Source organism: Eumetopias jubatus, unplaced genomic scaffold, assembly GCF_037043125.1.
Source record: "Eumetopias jubatus isolate StellerSeaLion01/CBP00866 unplaced genomic scaffold, mEumJub1_p1.0 scaffold_16, whole genome shotgun sequence".
Classification (NCBI taxonomy): domain Eukaryota; kingdom Metazoa; phylum Chordata; class Mammalia; order Carnivora; family Otariidae; genus Eumetopias; species Eumetopias jubatus.
In genome coordinates, this window is record NW_028274822.1 from 5,708,657 (window position 1) to 5,731,328 (window position 22,672).

Here is a 22,672-nt window from a genome sequence, read left to right on the forward strand (position 1 = left end):
AGTGAAAACTGAACCCCAAAGGGAAATTTCACGCGATGGCCCCTCCCCCTTGCTCGCCTTTTATCGGGCATCGGGATCCAGCTCCGGATTTGCCTGCTCCCTTCGGGCCCCCTCAGCCCGGGCTGGCCGAGTGACGGATACCAGCCTGGTCCTCACCCCCTCCCCCTTCCCTCCCCCCAGGATCCGAGCGGGTGTGATGTCCTTGCAGCCGCCGCCGCCGCCCCATTCCGCCGCGCACCAGCCCCGGGGGCGCCGGCCGCGCCGCGCTGCCCAATTTCGCCCGGGCTCCGGGCTTCCTGGAGGGTCGTGCAGCCTACGGCTATGACTCAGGCGCCCACTTGGTAACTCTGCCATCTTCCTGCTCCTTCCCCCTCCCTCCGTTCCCCGCCCCCTCGGCCACCCCCGTTCCCCTCCGCCACCCTCAGGCCCTCCTCCCAGACGCCCACCCACCCGCTCCTCTTTCCGCAAGATCGCAGAGGTGGCGCGGAGCCCGGCGAGCTGATGACGGACCCCTTCCTCCTGTCTTCAATGCCTCAGCGGAAGATCCCCAAGGGCTGGAGAGAGGAGGGCTGCTGCTGGACATCCTCCCGGAGAGGTTGCTCCGACCTGCTGCTCGTGGTGTATGAAACTGGGGACTGAGCGAGCCCCAGCCGCCGCCGCCACCGCCGCCCGCCCGCCCCGTCGCGGCCGTCGGTCTGGACTGGCCCCCGCCTCGCCGCGCCCTCCTCCCGGCCCCGGCCCCGGCCCCGGTCCGGGCGCCCCGGGGCTCGCCCCGCGCCCGCCGCCGCCCGCGCGCCGACTGCCCGCGCGTCCTGCTGACAGCTGCGCCGGCGGCGGTGATGCAAAGGAGGAGGGTGCTGCCGCCGGCGGCGCTGATGGTGGCGATCGGCGCCCGGGCGTGATGCGAGCGTCACGGTGGGGATGCTGGCTTCGCGGCGGTGAGAGAGCGAGCGAGAGCGAGCCAGGGGCGGAGGACGCCAGGGATCTTGCGGCTGTGTGGGCTCGGATCTCTCTTTCTCCCCTCACTGTCCCCCCTTCGTTTGCTTCTTGGTTTGCACATTTAAAAGCCCCCGACTCCGTCCTCCCCCACCGCTGGAAGTCTTCCCGTCTCTAAATGGAATTAGTGGGGATCGGAGCCTCTGGTGTAACGAACAGACATGATCTATGGACGCAGTTTGTTTCACAGTGAGTACCTTTCCCGCCGCGCGGGTCCACTCGCGGCGCCTCCTCCCTCCTTCCCTCCTCCCTCGTGGCGGAACGCGCAGGGAAAAGCCTCGCCGCCGCGCTCCAACCGGACCCCGCAGTCCCCGCGCGTCCCGGCACCTGTAAACTTTCTGGGTTGCAGCATAATCGATCGAGGCGTGGGGGCGGCGCCGGGTCAGTGGTCGCTGGGTCTCGGAATCTGCGGGGGACCGTCTTGGGGCCGGAAGCGAGCACGTGCGGGAGCCGCTGGCTGTGGGCCCGGGTGCGGACGCAGGTGGAAAGAGGGAGAGCGCGGGGCTGACAGTTTGCGGGATGCAGGGAATGGCCCTCTTTCGGGGGCTTTCGGAGCTCCGCGGGCCCACATTTTCACTCCAGAAGGGAGTTTAGGGCGCACCTGAACGCCACGCTTGCGGGGAGGGCGAGTGCCAACCTCAACTCTTGAGTGCTGCGTTATATAGGTGTGTGGTAGCGCGTGCCGTTGAGAGGAAAATGGCTTCAGAAGTCATCAAGTAAAAGGCAGCATAAGAAAATGTGTGGTGGAAATTTCACATCAAAAAGCTAGGATTCCAGGGTTAATCCTGTGCCACGCAGTTAAAAGACCGGCTTTGTGGATGTGTTAGTCATAGTACTTGTTCCATCGTGTGATTCCATCAAAACAGGAAAAGCAGAGTAAAGACAACAGCACGCGGACGTCCTGGTATTGATGACCGTGTACCTGTGTGTTTGTGTGTGTCTAGAATCCTGGCAAGTTAAAACAAGATTTTTTTTTTTTTCCTGTTTAAACACAGACGACAACAGCTAATGTTTTCATCCAAAAGCAGATGATCAGGACAAAGTAATATAACTGATATACTTTCTCAAATGCTAGTTTAAGGCCCGCATTCTTTTCTTAGAATAATCGGAAAACATAAATTTCTAGACTCCTGCCGTGAGCTTCAGTTTAGGAAATCACTGTGAATTATACCTTCCCTTTTCCAAATTAATTTTAAGGGGAAATATAATTATACATCTAATGGAAGTTAGGGATTTTAGGGAATTGGGCAACAAAATAAATAACAGATTAATTAGAAGAGGAAAAACCAGTACTTATGAAGACTAGATTGTTTTATTACTCTTCTAGTTTCAGGTTTTATAAAAAAAAATCAAGATACGAAAGTAAAGCAGAAGTTCCGGTTGCAATGGTCTTTGCAGATTTACTCTTGTTAGAGATCAAGGTCTTTTTTTGATACTGAAAAATTGGCTCAAGGAAATGCTCACAGAAATCGCCTTTCTCAAAGTAAGAATCTATTTCTGGATAACACTAAATATTAAGTCAAAGTTAAGGTTAGAAGAAATCAATTGCATAGCTTAGGAAGTGCTGAGGACAGGGGTTACTTGGTAACAGAGTACCTTTTTATAAGAAACGTTTTTGTAGTGCTGCTTAATGCCTCCAGTCCCCGTTTATCTGTTTTTCTCCTGTTCCCTTCCCACAACCGCCATAAGATTTGCCTAAGGATTTGTTTTCTCAACTACAACTACAAGGGCAGTGCCTTAGGGTCAGTCACGGAGTCCTTCCTCATTGTTTGCCCTTTCAGCCTTTCGCCTGGCTCACTCTTCCTTCAGAGATGCTAGCAAAGCCTTTCCCTAAGGGCGGTTAGAAACAATACAGGTCCTGAAATCCTACTATAATGTGACAGGAGTAGATGACAGTATTGCCTCTGAAGTTTTGAGGTACGCATTTGCAGTTCTGGGGTCTCATCCAACCTTAACTTGCATTACTTCCTGAAGGGATTCCTAAATTTTCCTGATTTGTACATTTTTAACGAGTTTTGGCACGTTCTGAGTTAACTTGGAATGGTTAACAATAATACAATTAATCTGCTTTGATACTATCTTATCTTTATGGCATTACAGAATGTGATCATTTCAGTGTATATTAATATGATCTCTTTCTAATTTTTCTTTTCTGTTTCAGTTGTAGCAAGTTTAATCATCTTCCATTTGTCTGGGGCAACCAAGAAAGGAACAGGTGTGTTTCTTTGGGAAAATGCAGTGGAAGACCTCTAATTATTTACATTTTCCTATTTTCCCCATATTCTTAATATTCCAGAATATCTGAAAATTTTATAGTGTGTATAATTGATTGATTTTGACTAACACAACATTTCAAAATTAATTTACTAATGGATATTATAAGAATGTCCTCTCTATTTTTAGTCTTTTAGAAAATTGGATGATGGCTCTTGCTTTTATTTTTTTCAGAAAAGCAAACCACCTCGGAAACTCAGAAGTCAGTGCAGTGTGGAACTTGGACAAAACATGCAGAGGGAGGTATCTTTACCTCTCCCAACTACCCCAGCAAGTACCCTCCTGACCGAGAGTGCATCTACATCATAGAAGGTAAGGGGGAGAGAGCCCTGGCTGGAGAAAGCTCCAAGCCAAACCTGGCCATCGCTATGCTTTGGATGGACAGTGTGCGTATGGACATTACAAAAATTCGTTTTGGAGACCATGCACAGAAATATCTCTTAATGAATCAAATAACTAAAATTTGGAATCAGGCTAATTATTGAAATTATTAGCAATGCGTTATGAATAAGTAAATTCAGGCAAATAAAAGCAAATTGGTAACAGTTTATTTTGCAGTTGACTTCATTGATTTAGAATTCTAAATTAATGGAATGGACGCATAGTTGGCATAATATTACCTAATGTATAACAATTTTAGAAACTAGTATTTTATTGGTTAACAGTTAGTAGAAAAACATATACTTTTTTTATTTTTCTTTAATAATATAAAGTACACAAATGCATGTTAATGTTAAAAATAAATCTGTAATCATGTTTCCAAACAATCTGAATGATAGTTGCCTTAATTTGCACTAACAAGTGACATTATCATACTTTAATGCCAAAGTCAGGATTCCAAATTATGATGCTTCTTTTCATCATTTTCTTTCCTAACTGAAAAGAAAAAAATAGTGCTGAAAAAGAGATTCATTTCCCTTTGAACATTTCCAATTTCCATTACCCTTGTAGATGGCACTCGATTACATACAGCTTTCTGGACTGAATGATCATTTCACCTAGTGAGGAAGATTTTAATATTATAGATGCTAATACCTAAAAAGCCCCAAACCTGCAACCCTTCTCCATCCCCCCACCCACACAGATACAAAGGGATTGAGCCATCTTAGTGAAAAAGACAGTGTATGCTCAGTATTTGTCTCTAAATGAAGGGCATGTTCCTTTGGTAGATCTTTGAAAGAAAAAGGCTTTCTGTTTAACTGCTTTCAAGAATTCCTATTTAGAAATGATTCTTTTTTTATTTTTGTAACTTTTAAGCTAGGGATATTACCTCTTTCCTTTTTGTGCCTGAGGGTGAACTTTTAGCAAAGATACACTGCACTACAAGAAGGAGGAAAAAAGAATAAGCTCTGATAATAAAAGGATAAAACTAGAAATCTGAGTTCTGCAGTCTTATTCCTCATGTGATTGATAGAAAAGGATATTGAAATATGGAAATTCTGGGTTAAACTTATTTGTTCTCTTCACCAAGTTAATATTACCTATCTATTATATGTATATGTGTGTGTGTGTGTGTGTGTGTGTGTGTGTATACATAAAATGTTCAAAATCTTAACATATATTAAAATATTTAATCATAGGAAGTAGATTTTTTTGTTGCCCTTATTTTATAGACAAGGAAACAGACACAAGGAGGTTAAATGTCTTGCTTAAACTCACGTAATTTGTGCTTTAAAGCAACAGTATTTTAAAACTTTGAATTATTAAAAAGAATAAAATCAATTAGTTCTCTCCTTTAAAGGATTATTTCAGAAGCAGATCTTTGCATATTAGTTGCACTTTCGTGTTTATTGTTATTTAGAATTAAAAAACATTGCTAGCATTTTATTTTAATATCATGCACATATTTACATTCATTCCTAGTTATGTCAAGGACAAAACTGATTAGTTGAGAAATCAGTAGAACCTCCTGTTACTATTAATCATACTTCTACACTCTTTTTGAAATACTTCATACTAGCCATTGTTTTCATCCATACATTTATTTAACCAATATTTATTGAACAACTACTAAGAAACAGCCTTTCTTCTAGTTACCGTTTAGAGTCTTTAAAAAACAACCATGGTACTTGCATGTGGAATTTATAATGTGGTCTGGGGACCATGCCCCGTTCAGTAAACAATCTAAAGGCACCCCCATATCAGCAGTGTTTGGAGCAGAGAGAAGGAGAGGAGCCTATCAGGAGGAGGAGATGCTCTCGCTCAGTTTTGAAGAACTTCAGGGAGGTAATTCTCTATTCAGAATGGCCTGTGCCGAAGTTTGGGATATGGTGTGGTTGGGACCCGTGTGTAGCTTCTGCATAGTGTGAGGAGAGGAAGAAGTAAGGAGGCTCAAGAGGTCAGCAGTCTCAGATAAAGGAGAATTTGGTATTCCATCTACTCCAGCCGTGAAAGTTTGAACTTTATAGGCTAGACAATGGGGTGCCACTGAAATAATTTAAGTGGAGAAATAATAAGCTGATATTTTGGTGAAGTGACAGAAAGAAAAGAAGTAAGCAGGAACTATTGTGAAGGACCATGTAAGCCATAGTAAAAGCCTGAACTACACTAGTGACAATGGCTGAGGGGTCAAAGGAAGAGATGAGAGGTCTTTAGGAAACTGAGTCATGAGTGCCTGGATGTAGGCAGGAGAGATGGGAAATCCCAAGAGGATTCCAGTTTTTGGCTTGGTGACGTATAGATGGAATTGCCATGCCAGGTAAAGAATGTGGGTGGAGAAAGAGGGTTTGAAGGAAAAATAATGAATTCCATTTTGGTGTTTATGGAGATGTTGCATACAGAAATTGGATACATGAGTCTTTAGCTCACTGGAGAGCTCTGGGCTGAAAATAGATATTTATAGGTCATAAATATGGATTGTTGTTGAGGCTCCTGGTATGAATAAAATTATCCAGAGAGAATATGTGGAGCACTATTTTATAAATCTTTCAAAAAACACAGATGCCTGGGTCTGTCCCAGGAAGTCTGGTTTAATTGGTCTTTGATGCAGCTGCAGGCATCATTATATTGTAATAGCTCTCCTTTGGGATGCCAGTGGCACCCAGCACACAGGTCTAGAAAGAGCGGGAAGAAGACATAGAATGCGTTTCTGAAAAACAACAGGTAGGGGATGGGAGAGTAAGGAGAAGGGTAACAGGGGCTGTGAAGGACGAGCCAGGGAGATGGACTGGAGATCAGGTAAAAGATGCCCCAGCACGTAATGCAGGTGACATTTCAGCAGGAAGGGAGTAGGGAAAATGCCAACTATTACAGCAAAGAAAAGTGAAGTAAAAGGAAACACATCTATTGCATGAGGCCATTGAGAAGCTGATAGTAACTTTAGGACGTATGCACTCATTGCCCTAGTGGGGTGGGAGCTGGCTCACAGCTGATGGAGGCATTGGGGGAGGCAAGCTGTTGATGGACCCAAGGTAGGAAGGCAGTTCTTTCTTTTTCTTTTTGTCTTTTCTGCTTTCGGCGGGGAGGGGCAAATTGTCATGTTTAATTCTGAAAAGAGTAGCCTGTTCTGTAGAAAAAGGTAAATGTAAAATACAAGAAAGGTCTAAATCATTGGCCAAGTTTCTTGAAGTAAGATAGGTTCTTATGAATTGGGGTGGAGTCCCAGTCACAGGAAGGAAGACCCCTTTCGTGGGTTTCCGGTTGTCCTAAAACTCTCTCAAAGAGGGAGCAGTGTTCTGTAACTATGTGCACTACTCAGGTGAAAGTGCTCGGAGTTTTCAGTGTGTCCGAAGATGTGTTAGGAGGGGTGAAGACCTCTCAAAAAGGAACCTCAGATTTAGCTACCAGATCACTTAGAGAAAACATGGAAGTGAAAGGCAGCTGTGAATTGAGAGATTTGAAGGCGAGGAAAACCTAAGTGTAAGGAGCTGAACTTAGAGAGCTTCCAGTGACTTCCATGCACTATAATCACTGGTTTTTAATTACAACTATATGACATGCTTATTTATAAAACCTTATTTTACTGCCTTTGAAAATTCAGTTAGTGGAATTTCATATATGAGTGTGTGTAGTTAACTTCAACATGCTGGACCAAAGGAGGATGAGCTGCCCACCTACGTGTGGCCTACCCAAGGCCATGGTGATAGTATGTGTCGTGAAGGAACATTGAGAGGCTTGTTCATCCATGTTGGACAGAACTTAGGCAACAGTGAAAATGAAGGTATGCATAGATGAATTCATGTTTGATGCCCATGCATTTCCTAATAGGGAAAATAGATGGATATATGTTGCTTCATAGAGTTTTAAATAAATTAGCACAAGGTTGTTCTCATTGCTTTACTGTTCCTTAGCCAAACATTATTTACATCTAAAAGAAATATCCTACATTCCCAAATAGTTTATTTCCTTCTAAAACTTATCATACTGTCTTGCCAATGAGCAGATAAACAGGCACAGTCTATAAGATATTAATACATACAAATGATATATTGAATGCTACTACATAAATAGGTCCCTTTTTGTTATTGGACTAATAATCTTGAGGGGAAAAGGTTTTCCAAGTAATTTCTTAGGATACTTTCCAATTTGCAGATTTTTTAAAAAATCATTGAATCTTCATCAAATCTATCAATATGGTAATACTACAATTGTTGACCTTTCAGAATATACAGTAGTGGTAGGTAAAACCATCCCTGGTTTTTCTTGGAAGAGTAATAAATGTCTCTTTTCAGTGTCCAAAGAGTCATAAATATTTTTAGAGATTAAAAATAATCCCTAAAATTGTCTTGTCATATGCATTGACCTTTAACCAAATGAGCTTCGATTATTCTGTAGGTCTCGAATTTCCAAGTCATCCTGTATCTCAATTCTCTATAAATTTTGACATCCACGCAAGCAAAGCTTTCATTTTAAAGCCATCAAGGGTGACATTCAATACATATTTAAGAACTAGGGTGGTGTGGACAACAGTCATTCAGAATGTATACAGACCACATGGGGAGCAGGCCACGCTGTGCCAAGTCTTACCTTACAAGTTTCTGGAGGGTGCTGGTCCCTGAAGAGGGCCACATGGCAGGGAGGCACTCAGAGGACTCAAGGCAACAGCTGTTTACTAACTAGGATAAATGTGTACAGATATTTCAACAACTGTTATGGCTATTCTGGGGTATCCTGGCTGAATACCAGTCTGGAGTGCCAGGATTTTGAGCTGTTTTGGACATGACAAGGGAAAAATGGTAGGGCGCTAGCAAATGCATCCATGTGGAGGTCTATAGAGCTGCTAGCCCTCTGAGGCTCTTCCTGATGTTTTAGAGAGCTCTAAAAAACATTTATGAAGATAAGCTCATTTACTGTTCACCCAACAGAGATTTTTTTTTTTTTTTTGAGAAATCCTCAATGACAAGTACTGTGCTTGCTGAGTGCCGAAAGAAGGTGAATAGATTTTGTCCTTAGTGAGTAGTTTTAGAGGGGTGGTTCTTGTAAGCAAGGTTTTCCTGCACAAACAAGAGTCAGCAAATTGGAGGTAGATACTCCAGAAAGTGCTAAAATACATGAAAGCCCGAAAAAGCATGCTGCCTTAGAAAACACAGTGTGTCTGCAGTGGCCTGAGCTTGGGCTGTGTGTGCACTGGGAAGCCCCTGGAAGTGTGAGTTGTAGGATACCCTTAAGGGTCCTGCAATGTCAAGTGCATTGATCATTTTCCTATAGTTGATAGAAAGTTGCTAAGTTTAAACCTGAGGGTGATGTGGTGAGGTTTGTGTACTGGAAAAATTCTTCTCAATGCCCTTGTATATGCACTTGGGTCTAATCAAGACATCTGACTGGGACTGTTTGAATGTTTGGATAGCTCTATGCTGAGCAACTCTTAAGTGGCTTTGACCTTAAAACTGGATACTTAAGAAGATATGGGAAAAGTGACAGAAAGCTGTCTTTCTAATTTCTAAACCTAATGTTAGTGGTCTTTCACAAAAATACTGTGATTTATTAGGCCTGTGTTAGATATTGAAACGGTCATTTTATATCCGAATAATCTTTTGTGCAACATCACCAGTTTTAAGGAGCATCCCTGAGACATTCCTATGGAAATGTTATCTCTTAGAATGCTTATGGACTTGCTTTGCTTTTCCACACATGTCATGTTCAAAGTTTGATAGAAGATGTACAGATAAAATCTGAAGTAGAATTACAAAAATTTACCTAAAGATTTAAAAATGGCCTTCTAGACATAATCTTTCCTTTTTTTTCAGCTGCCCCAAGACAGTGCATTGAACTTTACTTTGATGAAAAGTACTCTATTGAACCGTCTTGGGAGTGCAAATTTGATCATATTGAAGTTCGAGATGGACCTTTTGGATTTTCTCCAATAATTGGACGTTTTTGTGGACAACAAAATCCACCTGTAATAAAATCCAGTGGAAGATTTCTATGGATTAAATTTTTTGCTGATGGAGAGCTGGAATCTATGGGATTTTCAGCTCGATACAATTTCACTCCTGGTAAGTGAGGGTTTGGTTTTTTCCTGTTTTTTTCTTCCTCAGTTGTCTGTTTTCGTAGTACAAGAACTTTTGTAGGACAACTTCATATTTTTTCGAAGAATTTTCTAGCTCTCCTTTAAATCACACCTACAGTGCTTTCTCTTTTCATTTCATAAATTCTGAAAGCAAAATAAATTTCCCTTAAAATTTAGCCTCCACTAGAGGTGAAGTGTAGTGACTCAGGGGTCTGCGTGATCATCAGGAGCACAGTTAATTAAATGGACTCCCATTATGCTGAAATGTGTAATTCGAAAGGCGGCCTGTAATAAAGAAACTAATTACAGTATACACTGAATCCCTATAAACTTGAAAAAGCAATTGTAGTACTGTAAAATGTATCCATCAAAGTGATCTTTGGAGAACTGGAATAAAAAATTCTTTTGTTCTGAAAATTATAATTTTTAAGCAAATGGATCTTAGTGTAAAGTAGTGTAATCCCTTTTTAGAAATGCAAATTCCTAAGAGTTCTTATGAAAGCCAAACTGAGACCCAAAGCGGCCAAATATTCATTTGCAAGGTCTGCAGACATTATTTGTCATTATACAATTATGCATTCTATGTCAATTTTCCTTTTAACCTGCTAATATTAAAAAAGGGTCTATGATGTTGACTGGCTCGCTTGATGATGAGTTGTCATTTGTTACAATAAAAATTGGTTTTCACATTTTTAAATTGCAACATCAGGCTGAAGCGATTTGAGATTTGATGAAGTGAAGTCATTTTTTTTAATGGAAAGATGACTCAACTTACCTAAAGCACGTTATTTATATGTAATTACATATTTTTCCAGTTTGTATATATTACTTTACTAAGGTATATAACAGGCAAAAATGAAATTGCAATATATGTAAAATTTGTTGATGTTTCTATTCTGTGTTACAGAGGTAACATAAAAGCAGAGCTCAGCTGCTCAGTTCAAACATTAAAATTTTAAAAATAATTAATATAGCATCAATGAGGACTTTCATTATGATATCATGGTTTATGTTAAATAAGTTGCATATCAGCGGTATCATACGTATTAACCTTAAACATTAGGAATCTTTTCGTAGTGTATCACTAAGATATTGTGGTTTTAATTACTCTTTGTTAATATTGGATTGTTCACAGAAAACCTGGGTATCTCATATTGGCGATCAAACTAACTTGATGTGTTCTGAAACCTTGCAAACATTGAGACTACTTTATTAGTGCTAGAGTTATACATGGAAATTTTTTTTTTTTTTCCTTGACTGATAATTTCGAGTATAACCAGGACCTAAGGATAGTTCTACGCTTTTATAAGTTATATCTTCATCCTAAGATTGGAGATCATGGGGATAATGCCTAGGACTTAAAATTGAGGTTGTATGAAGTTGTAAAGTCAACTTTATCAACATAAGCAATGCTGTCCACGTTTCTAGCTCTACCGGAGAGAACATAAATGTGGGAGCTCAGTGTGCTCTCCCAGGGTTTTAAAAAGCCCCTCTGTTCCCTGTTCCTTGTTTCTTTAGAGCCACTTTACTTTATCTGTATATAAAAGGAGATTTTACTGCCAGGAACTACTGAATCAGAAGAAAACGTGACGAGATGATTCCATGAAATTGAGGATGAGTTACGGATGGAGAGAGGCTTCTGTTTCCACTTAGATAAACTAGAGTAAAGTAAGTGCACAGGGAGGCATAGGCTTGGCATATGAAGAAACAAGAGGCCCATAAAAGGGAGACTTGTAAAACTTCCATGACTGCAGACATTGACGATCCGTGGCCCAAAGCCATTGCCTGAGTGGCACAATCACCTACAACTCATTTCATAAAGAGGCAGTATTGAGGAAACCAATTAGTTAATGAACGAGGAAGGGGGCAGGGATTAGTAATAATTTAGACAGCATTTAGGGAATAGGGAGTCAGGCAGGCTTCAGTTTAATTTGGGCTTAATTTTGATTTGGTAGTGTGCTTCAAGTGGTGATTTGGGGAAATTGAAAAGGTAGAGTTCCTGAAGTCAACTTCATGATTGAAATTATAAAACATTGCTATAATCACCAGGGCATCCAAGTGGACCCCACATTGGAGGGGAATGCCCTGCCCACCTGGACACATCCAGAGCTGGACCCACCGTGGCTGTGAGGAACACTGGTTTTGGAACTGATCTGGCCTCAGTGCTGGCTTTCTTATTTCTTGCTTGCTATAAACTGTGGACATGATCCTTAATGTTCTGTGCCTCAATATTTTAATTTATAAAATAGGGATGATATTGACCACCACGTTGGGGTATTTGAAGATTGCTTGCTTGCCAACCAATGCCAATCTATGGATTTTTCACTTCATATGAGATCTCAACTCTTGGTTATTATTTTTTATTAATTAGATCATGTGTTCTTTAAGAACAAAGGGGTCTTGCTATAGTTTACTGAGAGAACAAGTGCCCCAGACATTTTAGATTACAACTGCTCTCACTCTATTTTGGGGGTGGATGTGCAAAACGAATACCTGTAAGATGTCACTTTTCCCTGTTAGTTTGTTTAAATGGATCTAGGCCTCCGTGTGGGGGTTGTAGTTATTTGCATTGGAAGCCATAAAATATGTCAAAGCAGAGATAGCAAAGGGAAGGCCAGGTGGTGTTTATTATGTTTGTGAGCTTACTCCAAACTGAAATCTGGATCTTCACTGATAGTCTCAGAAACCTGAAGTCAGCATACTAAGAATGTACCCACTTTTAGGAACGCATCACATCAACCAAGCTAAAACGTCTGAATATCCATATAGACGTCTTTGCATTGATATACACACATATACACATATACACACATACATAAACATGCATGAAATGCACATACATGCATTTTCAATAAGAATTCTTTGAATCACACAGCTCAATTTTTCTTGTAAGCAAACATACATACATGGGTATCCAGTTTATAATGAGAAGATTATATAGTGAATGTGCAATCCAAATATTAAAGCTTAATTACATGAATGCCTGTTGACTAGCACCCTGCTAAGGTACGTGATGATCCATCTCTGGGGCATTGGATCATTTTTTCAAGGGTGCTCCACATCTCAGACTGCCAATTCCCCTGTCCACTTTCTGCTTTCATCCTGCCTGAGCGGGACACTAATTTGTGTCAACTCTTGTCTCAAAATTTGCTTCTATTTCTTAATACCTGACTCTCTTTGACTTTTCTTCCTACACAACTTGAAAAAACAGCCTTTTTATTTTGGGCTCCTGTGTTCCTAGTAGCAATGCTTCTGGACTGGTGGTGGATGGGCGCTAACGAACTGGAGGTCATGTGTGGACGTGCAGGGTAGGAGGGCAGAGCCAGAAAAGATGCCTTGGAAGCACTCTTAAAGGGGTAGTTCGTCTATCTCCTGACACCCTAGACTAGTCCTCACTTTTTATTTCATGGATTCTGGTTATCTTTGGATACTGTGTCCGTACCCAGGCCCACAGTGCGCTGATGAATCACCCAGGGTTATAGTCGAGCATGCATGAGGATTGTGATGTTGAGCAGCGGTCGGAGAGTAGTCAGTTGGGTCTAACCCTGGGATCTGCAGAAACGAAGAACAAGGGTGGGGCCTGAAGAGGGACCAAGGGACCCAGATCCCTGATGGGAGGCCCTAGGGTGATGTCTGTAAGGGAACCTCTCTTCGTCCTGTGTAAACAGGGTCGTGTTGTGAGGTCTCCTCACCGATAAGCTCCCGCTTCTGAGAAGAGTCGGATGAGTTCAGAATCACTGAAAATGTTAAAAATTACACGATGGACAATTTGGTAGCCCCCAGATAATTTAATGAGAAAACGTATAAAAGTGCTTATTGTAATAAAATGATATTGTGTTCTCATCTTCGTAGGACAATTTTTTTTTTTATCTTAAAGAAAGATTTAAATCAAATGCATTGCAGAAAAATGAATAATGATTGCCCTAGCTGGGTAGGCTTGGAGGAGAATGAGGAGGGATTGAAGGGGCCCAGATGGAGATACGGTGAAAAGGTATTAGCGTTATTAGTAATGCTTTCATTTTTGAAAATGATGCTATATTTTTGATACAACTTATGTAAGTAAAGGTAAGATAAAAAATCAAAAAAGAGAAATACTATAGTCGGTAATCTTTAAATGAATTTTTGGAGCAGAGGAATACCATTTATCTGTAATCCACATTTTCTTTTTTACTGAAACTGAGAATGCTTTTCAAGTAGAAAATAATTCTCCCCTACAGCCAGCTGCCTGTATATCTCAATTTTCTTTACCACTGGAAAATATAAATGAAGGAGAAAACATGTAACATCTGCTGTACCTCCAGTCCAGGAGCATTACGAGGGGCTTTATTCAATATTAAGGAAGAGACGCATCTAGGATGCTCTACTGTTGGGGAAAGTAATCCTTTCAGTCTCTTTAGGAACAAGTATCTTTTGTTAGCCTTGTAGTTTTCTTCCTAGTGGAGACATTTTCTGTAATCACCGATATATAATGTTTATGAAACCTTCCTCTTCTGATGTTTTGTTCTGAATGAGTTTTATGAAATAATGTTATATATAACCTATTAGAGAAATTTTACTTAAGGATTGTGCCTCAAAATACCAAACAGGTGAGGTAGAGTCAGGTCTTCCCATGCAAGTGAGTGGAGTTGTTAAATATATTAAGATTATGGTGATAATTGGCACTTAAACAGCACCTTTCGTATGAGAGCTCAAAGTGCTTTAGGAACCTTCTGCCCAATTCCTAGAGTCCTCTTAAGACTCCCAGCTGATTGACGTCAAAGACAGCGGAAGTGATACATTGCAGCGATTTAAATTGAGTGTTCTAAAAAGATGTCTATGCATATTAAATGAGATATATTATTTAGGTAAAATATTGTCATGGACTGGATGCTATTTTAATTTCCCAGCACAGTGCTTTTCTTCTTTGAATTTGAAATGTGAATGTATGTGCGAATATTAACCCTATTGAAAGTTCCCACATTTTCTTCTCTACATAATCAGAGTTGTGATATATGCTCTGGTATGAAAGAAAAAAAATGCATACATCTGTCTATCCATATCATTTTTTCAATAGCTAAATTTTAATTTGAACTTGGCCCTAAAAGATGAAAGAATAAAAGGTTTTAAAGGCTGAAGTTGAAAGAAGGACTTTATTTGATTACTTCGTTTATCACATAGAAAGGAAAGATTGAATAACTTTAGATCAGATAGCATTGTGTTTTCTATTATCTTTACACTGTAGACCCCCAATGGTTTAACTTCAGCCCAGCAAACACTGTCAAATAGAAAATGTATGAAACAAAATCACATTTCCTCTTCTTTTTTTTTATTGAGATACTATTGACATGTAACATTGTATTAGTTTCAGATGTATAATATAATGACTTGATATTTGTATACACTGGGAAATGATTACAATAAGTCTCGTTTCCCCATCATCGTATAAAGTTATATAATATGCAGTGCATTATTATTAACTCGAGTCACCACATTGTACATTAGCTCTTCATGACTCATTTGTTTATGACTAGAAATTTGTACCTCTTGATCCCCTTCTCCAAATTCACCTCCCCCAAATTCCCTCCCCTCTGGCAACTACTAAACTGTTCTTTGCATCTGTGAGTTGGGATTTGTTTTATTTGTTCGTTTGTTTTGTTTTTTGGATTCCACACATAAGTGAAATCATACAGTGTTTGTCTTTCCAAGGCTGGTTTACTTCATATAGCATAGTGCCCTTAGTTGTCACAAACGGTAAGATTTCATTCTTTTTATGGCTGAGTAGTATTCGATTGTGTGTGTGTGTGTGTGTGTGTACCAGTGAATTCATCTTCTGTATTATATATAATATATATATGCACACACACACATATACACATATATATATTATCTTCTTTATCCATTCATTCATTGATGGACACTTAAGTTGTTTCCCTCTCTTGGCTATTGTAAACAAGGTTGCAATGAATATAGAGGGGCATATGTTTTCAAATTAGTGGTTTTGTTTTCTTTGAATAAATACCCAGAGGTGGAATTACTAGATCATATGATAGCTCTATTTTTTAATTTTTTAAGGAACCCCCATACTATTTTCCACGGTGGCTGCACCAATTTATATTTCTAGGCTTTTTTTTTTTTTTTGAAGCAGTTGTAAATGGGGTTGTTTTCTTAATTTAAGAATTTTCTTGATTCCTTGAAGGGGAGGAAATCGGAGGGGGAGACGAACCATGAGAGAGGATGGACTCTGAGAAACAAACTGAGGGTTCTAGAGGGGAGGGGGGTGGGGGGATGGGTTAGCCTGGTGATGGGTATTAAGGAGGGCACGTACTGCGTGGAGCACTGGGTGTTATGCACAAACAATGACTCATGGATCACTACATCAAAAACAATGATGTAATGTATGGTGATTAACCTAACAATAAAAAATTTAAAGAAAATAAAAATAAAAATAAAAGCTACTGTACAGCACACACAAAAAAGAATTTTCTTGATTCTTAATCTGATAGTTTGCTGTTAGTGTATAAAAAGACAACAGATTTTTGTTATTGATTTGTATTCACGTAACAGTTTTTTGGTGGAGTCTTTAGCGTTTTCTGTGTATAGAATTATGTTGTCCTCCAGTAGTGACAGTTTAACTTCTTCCTTTCTAATTTGGAAGCCTTTTATTGCTTTTTCTTGCTCCGGCTAAGACTTCCAACACTATGTTGAATAAAAATGGCAAGAGTGGGCATTCTTGTCTTGTTCCTAATCTTAGAGGAAAAGCTTTTGGCTTTTCACCATTAAGTATGATGTTAGCTGTGGATTTGTCACAGATGGCCTTTATTATGTTGATGTACATTCCCTCCATACCTACTTTGTTGGGTATCATAAGTGGGTGGTGAATTTTGTCAAGTGGTTTTTCTGCATCTATTTGAGATGATCATATAATTTTTATCCTTCATTTTGTTAATGTGGTATATTATGTTGATTGATTTGTGGACATTGAACCATACTTACATCCCTGGAATAATCCCAGTTGATCCTGGTATATATTGATCATTTTTATTGAATTCAATTTGCTAATATTTTGTTGAGGATTTTTGCATCTGTGTTCATCAGGGATAATGGCCTTTACTTTTCCATTTTCCCTTCCTTCCTTCCTTCCTTCCTTCCTTCCTTCCTTTTTCTTTCTTTCTTTCTTTCTTTCTTTCTTTCTTTCTTTCTTTCTTTCTTTCTTTCTTTCTTTCTTTCTTTCTTTCTTTCTTTCTTTCTTTCTTTCTTTCTTTCTTTCTTTCTTTCTTTCTTTCTTTCTTTCTTTCTTTTCTTTCTTTCTTCTTTTTCCTTCCTTTCTCCCTTCCTTCCTTCCTTCCTTCCTTTTTCTCTCTCTCTCTCCTTCCTTTCTTTCTTTCCTTTTTTGGTGTCCGTGTCTGGTTTTGATTTCAGTGTAATGCTGGCCCCATAAAATGAGTTTGGAAGCATTTCCTCCTCTTCAATTTTTTGGAAGAGCTTTAGAATGATAGCTATTAAAATCTTCTTTGAATATTTTGTAGAATTCACCAGTGAAGCCATCTGGTCTTGTATTTTTCTTTGTTGAAAGGTTCTTGATGACTGATTCCATCTCCCTGCTAGCAATTGGTCTATATAGATTTTCTACTTCATGATTCAATCTTGGAAGACTCTATGTTTCTAGGAATTTATCCATTTCTTCTGAAGCGTCCAATTAGTTAGTGTATGATTGTTCATGGTAGTTTCTTATGATCTTTTGTATTCCTTTGGTCGCTTGTAAATTCCCCTCTAACATTTCAAATTTTATTTATATGAGCCATCACTCGTTTTTTCTTTGTGAAGATAGCTAAAGGTTTATCAATTTCGTTTATCTTTTCAAAAAACCAGCTCTTTGGAAAGACTTATCTTTCCTCTTGCCTTTTTAGTCTTTATTTCATTTATTTCCACTCTGATATTATTGTTTCTTCTACTAACTTTGGACTTCATTTGTTCCTCTTTTTATAGTTGCTTCAGTGTAAAGGTAGATTGTTTATTTGAGGTTTTTTCCTTGTTTCTTGAGATAGTCCTGTGCTCTTAGAACTGCTTTTGCTGCATCCCATTGATTTTGGTATGCCATATTTTCACATTCATTTGTCTCAAGGTGTTCTTTTATTTCTTTTTGATTTACTCATTGACCCATTGGTTGTTCGGCAGTATGTTTAATCACCACATATTTGTGATTTTTTCTAGGTTTCTTTTTGTGTCATACATTTTTGGCCAGAAAAGGTGCTTGACATGTTTTGAATCTTCTTAAATTTATTGAGACTTGTGTTGTAGATCCTCTCTATTCCCTTCTTCTCTTGCTCTCTTCTGTTGTGGTTTGTTGTCTTTCTTTGGTGTTATGTTTAGATTCCATTCTTAGTGCCTTTGTATATCTACAGGTTTTTGCTTTGTAATTACCATGAAGCTTATAAATCAGTTCAAATATACCAGCCTATTTTAAGTTGATAGCAAGTTTTTTTTTAAGATTTTATTTATTTATTTGAGAGAGAGAGAGAGAGAGAAAGAGAGAGTATGAGCAAGGGTGGGGGGAGGAGTGAGATAATCCCCAGCCGACTCTGTGCTGAGCACAGAGCACTACCCTGGGCTGGATCCCACCACCTTGAGATCATGACCTGAGCCAAAATCAAGAGTTAGCCACTTAACTGACTAAGCCACCTAGATGCCCTACAAGCTAAGTTTGAATACATTCTAAAACTGTATGCATATACTCTCCTCTATGTTTCATATTTTTGATGTCACCTTTTACACCTTTTTACTTTGTGTATCCTTTAACTAGTTGTTTTAGTTATGGTTATTTTTACTACATTTGTCTTTTAACCTTCATGCTAGCTTTACAAGCAGTTAGTTCACTACCTTTAATATGTATTTACTTTTACCAGAGAGATTTTTACTTTCGTATGTTTTCTTGCTACTGATTAATGCTATTTCTTTTCAGCTTAAAGAAGTCCCTTTAACATTTCTTTTAAAGCCAGTTTAGTGGTGGTGAACTCTTTTAGTTTTTAAGGAAAATTTATCTCTCCTTCAATTCTAAATGATAACCTTGCTAGATGGAGTATTCATTGTTAGAACTTCTTTTTTTTTTTGCTTTCAATACTTTGAATACATCATGGCATTCTCTTCTGGCCTACAAAGTTTCTGCTGAAAAATCTGCCGATAGTTTCCTGGACATTCCCTTGTATGTAACAAGTTGTTTTTCTCTGCTGCTTTTAAGATTCTCTCTTATCTTTAACTTTTGACTTTTAACTATAATGTATCATGGTGTGGATCCCTTTAGGATTATCTTATTTGGAATTCTCTGGGATTCCTGGACCTGGATGTCTGTCTGTTACAACCGTTTGGCTCTCCTGGATGTAAGCCCCATTGATTTTTAAAGCCAGACGTTTTGGAGGCTCATCTCTCCAGTGTAGGTCCCAAGAGTTGGGATGCCTAAATGTAGGGCTCAGGCTTCTCGTTCCTCACTGATAGATTCTGTATCTGTGAGATTCCTCCCTTTTCACCTGCTTGGTGAAATCATATCTCTGCTTCTTCAAACTTCTTAATATCTTTGTTATAGAGAAGCTGTTCAGGTAGTTTTCAGGTCTTTTTCAGAGAAAATTGTTCTGTATGTAAATGTAGATTTGACATTTCCATGGGAGAGGGGAGTTCAGGGTCTTTGTATGCCACCATCTTGAACCACCTCTGTTATTTCTTTTGGGGGCTTATTTTTTTAAGAAATAAAATTTAAAACTTGAGAGTCACAGCAGGGACAAAATTGAGTGTGTAATGGACACCGATGTGTTCATGTGAGGGCAGTTTTATCTGTTCCTTACTCTCATCCATCCAGCCCATGACTTGGTTCATCTGATCTATACGATACAGGGCTTAGGGGGAGGGATGAGGAATAAAGAGAGAGACAAAATGCTATTTGGTCTTGGTGGGTGTTCAGGAGAGAAGTTGAGAGTGGGAGAGAGGATTTCCAGGATTAGCTGCCATCTGTGCAGAGAATACTGAAGACAGTAACAAAGGAGAAGGAAGATTTTTAAGTTTCCTGTACAGAAAGAATGCCTTCTTCAACTTGTTGTTTCCTGGAGAGGCAGAGAAAAGTGTTTTAAGTTGTTTATATTTACTTAGTGGTTAATTGCTGGCACACGAGATTGATTATGGTACATCCGGGATTCAACCACATGGAGACTCAGGCATATTTCTGTTGTAGATGTGTATTTTCTTTAGATCTGAAAGAGAACTTGGAGTTAACCTCATTTAGCCTTTTCGTTTTAAAGATGAAGATACGTAAGGTCTAGATAAAATGTGCTGCCCAGGTTTATGACTCTGTGTAGAAGTTAAGTAACTGCTTGTTTATCTGTTGTATAACCATTGTGCTGATACACCTTCTTCAAAGGGTAGAGATTATGACTTTAATTACATCACATATTGTAAGCACTTTTAGTACAGTTCTATTAGGAAGTTTAATTAACTGGCGTATGAATTTAAAAACTCATCTTTTTCATGTTGTTTGAAATGTCTTTCAATTCAAAATGACCAAAGAGGTGATGATTTGTCTCCTCTCCCTCTGCCTATGTTATAAAACTCTGCCCTTTCAACTCATCTGAGTCTGAAGTGTGTGAGTCATTCCCTGTTCTCAAATATCTGCCCTGATGGGCACGGTCAGTTGTGTGTATAATCTTCTCATGCCTTGAAACCTGAGGCTCATATGCTAAATACTCAAGGGAAATCTTCAGTTTCTGCCTTAGGTCTCCCACAATTATTCCTCCTTCCTTAACACACGTCTCTTTGACTTTTTCTTGTGATGCCAGTTGCTTCCAGTCTCCAGCACCATCCTTTACTCCAGGGTTGTGTACCCTAAGGACACTCAGCTGATGGGAGAAGGAAGGGCTGATCCTATTTACATTCAGATGCCCTGGGGCAGAGCTGTACCTTGAAATCAATACTGCTTACTAATTTGCCCAAAGGTGTTTTAAGGACTAGCTGAGGCCACGCCTCGATCAGTCATAATAACATCACTATTTCCCCAATCACACAGTAGTCCCAGCATCAAAGGACCAGTATCCACCATTCACTTAGCTCTAAAGAGAAATTATATCATTTAAGCAAGAGGAACATTTAAAAAACAAAACAGAAGAAAGAAATAGTGCATAGGTTCTGTCTTCCTTTTGCATTGTCATGTTTTTTTCTGGTGTCTGGAGTCACTAAGCTGCTTGGTAAAATAATCTAGAAAATGCTACCATTTAACTTATCATTGCAGCTTCAAGAAGTGTGTGTTTCAAATTATAAACACCTAATGTATTTTGCTTCAGATAATATTACCTAACTGTAGTTTTTTAAAACATTTTTCTTTCATAACAATTTGCGTATAGTTTGAGACTTATCGTCATTTTATTTATATGCATAAAATCAAGGAATTGTCAGGAAAGCCACCCACAGTGTTATTTTCTTGACCAAACGTTTTTCCCTATTTTAGAATTTGTAAGCCATTATAGCTACTTAAGTATAGCTCATACAACTATTCTTTTTTTTTTTTAAAGATTTTATTTACTTATTTGAGAGAGAGAATGAAATGGAGAGAGAGAGAGCATGAGAGGGGGGAGGGTCCGAGGGAGAAGCAGACTCACTGCTGGGCAGGGAGCCCGATGCGGCACTGGATCCCAGGACTCCAGGATCATGACCTGAGCCGCAGGCGGTCGCTTAACCAACTGAACCACCCAGGCGCCCCTCATACAACTATTCTTAAAGTGAATGCAGAGAATAGCAATTTCCACTAGGCTGTATTTGCCACTGCATTTATTCAACAAATGTACTGTAGAGATGCACTGAACACAAGATATATGTATGTATATAAACACTGTAGAAATACAGTATACACAAGATTCTGTCCTCCATACAATGAGTTTATAGTTTATAAGATAACAAAATCAGATAGACTGTAGTAGACAGAGTAATGCCCCTACCCCACCGCGCAAAAAACATATTTATGACCTAATCCCTGGAATCGGTGAATATATTTGGTTACATGGCAATGGGAATCAAGATAATAGATTGGATCAAGGATGCTAATCAGATACTTTAATGCAGGGACCTTCATTTGGATAATCTGGGAGGGCCCACTGTAATCACGTAAGTTCTTCAGTGTGGAAGAGGGAGGCTGAAAAGTCAGTGTCAGAGTGATGTGATATAAGCAAGAATCCAATGCCATTTCTGGCCTTAAACTTTGAGGAAAGGACCATGAGCCAGGGAGTGTGGGGAGCCCTAGAAACTGGAAAAGGCAGGGAATGGATTTTTCCCTAGAGCCTGCAGAAAGGGAAAAAAAAAAAAAAAAGCCTTGCCATCACCTTGATTTTAATCCAGTGAGACCCATTTTAGGTTTCTGACATTAAGAAATGTAACATAATACATCGGTGTTGTTTAAATTGTCTAAGTTTATAGTACTTTGCTACATCAGTGATAGAAACAGATACAGATTTTCCTACCTGAAAGTAGAATGCTGCTATAAAACCTCATCTAAAAAATGTGGATATGATTTTTGCAATTGGGCAGTGGGCAAAAGCTGGAAAGATTTTGAAGAGAAGCATGATAGAAAAAGCCTATGTTGCCTTAAACAGACTGTTAATAGATACATGGATATTAGCAAATTTGCCAATGAGGACTGACACGGAAGTGAAGAGCATTGCTGGACACATATCTGCCTTAAAGAATGTGTATGTCGGGGCGCCTGGGTGGCTCAGTCGTTAAGCGTCTGCCTTCGGCTCAGGTCATGGTCCCAGGGTCCTGGGATTGAGCCCCGCATCGGGCTCCCTGCTCCGCGGGAAGCCTGCGTCTCCCTTTCCCACTCCCCTGCTTGTGTTCCCTCTCTCGCTGTGTCTCTCTCTGTCAAATAAATAAAATCTTAAAAAAAAAAGAAAAGAATATGTATGTCATCATAAACAAACTGCCAGTAGAAATGTGAACATAGAAGGT

The 22,672-nt window shown here is 39.6% G+C and overlaps 1 protein-coding gene across 2 annotated transcripts in view; it reads left to right on the plus strand.

Annotated features, from left to right (window-relative positions):
- Nucleotides 1-1,157: 1,157 nt before the first annotated feature.
- NETO1 (neuropilin and tolloid like 1) overlaps nt 1,158-22,672 on the plus strand; it is a 106,202-nt gene continuing 84,687 nt past the window's right edge. For both annotated transcript variants that reach the window (XM_088019367.1, XM_028102973.2), the window contains exons 1-4: nt 1,158-1,185; nt 3,158-3,211; nt 3,445-3,582; nt 9,456-9,704. In XM_088019367.1, coding sequence (XP_087875493.1) covers nt 1,158-1,185; nt 3,158-3,211; nt 3,445-3,582; nt 9,456-9,704 — 469 coding nt within the window. The remainder of the gene's footprint in view (nt 1,186-3,157; nt 3,212-3,444; nt 3,583-9,455; nt 9,705-22,672) is intronic.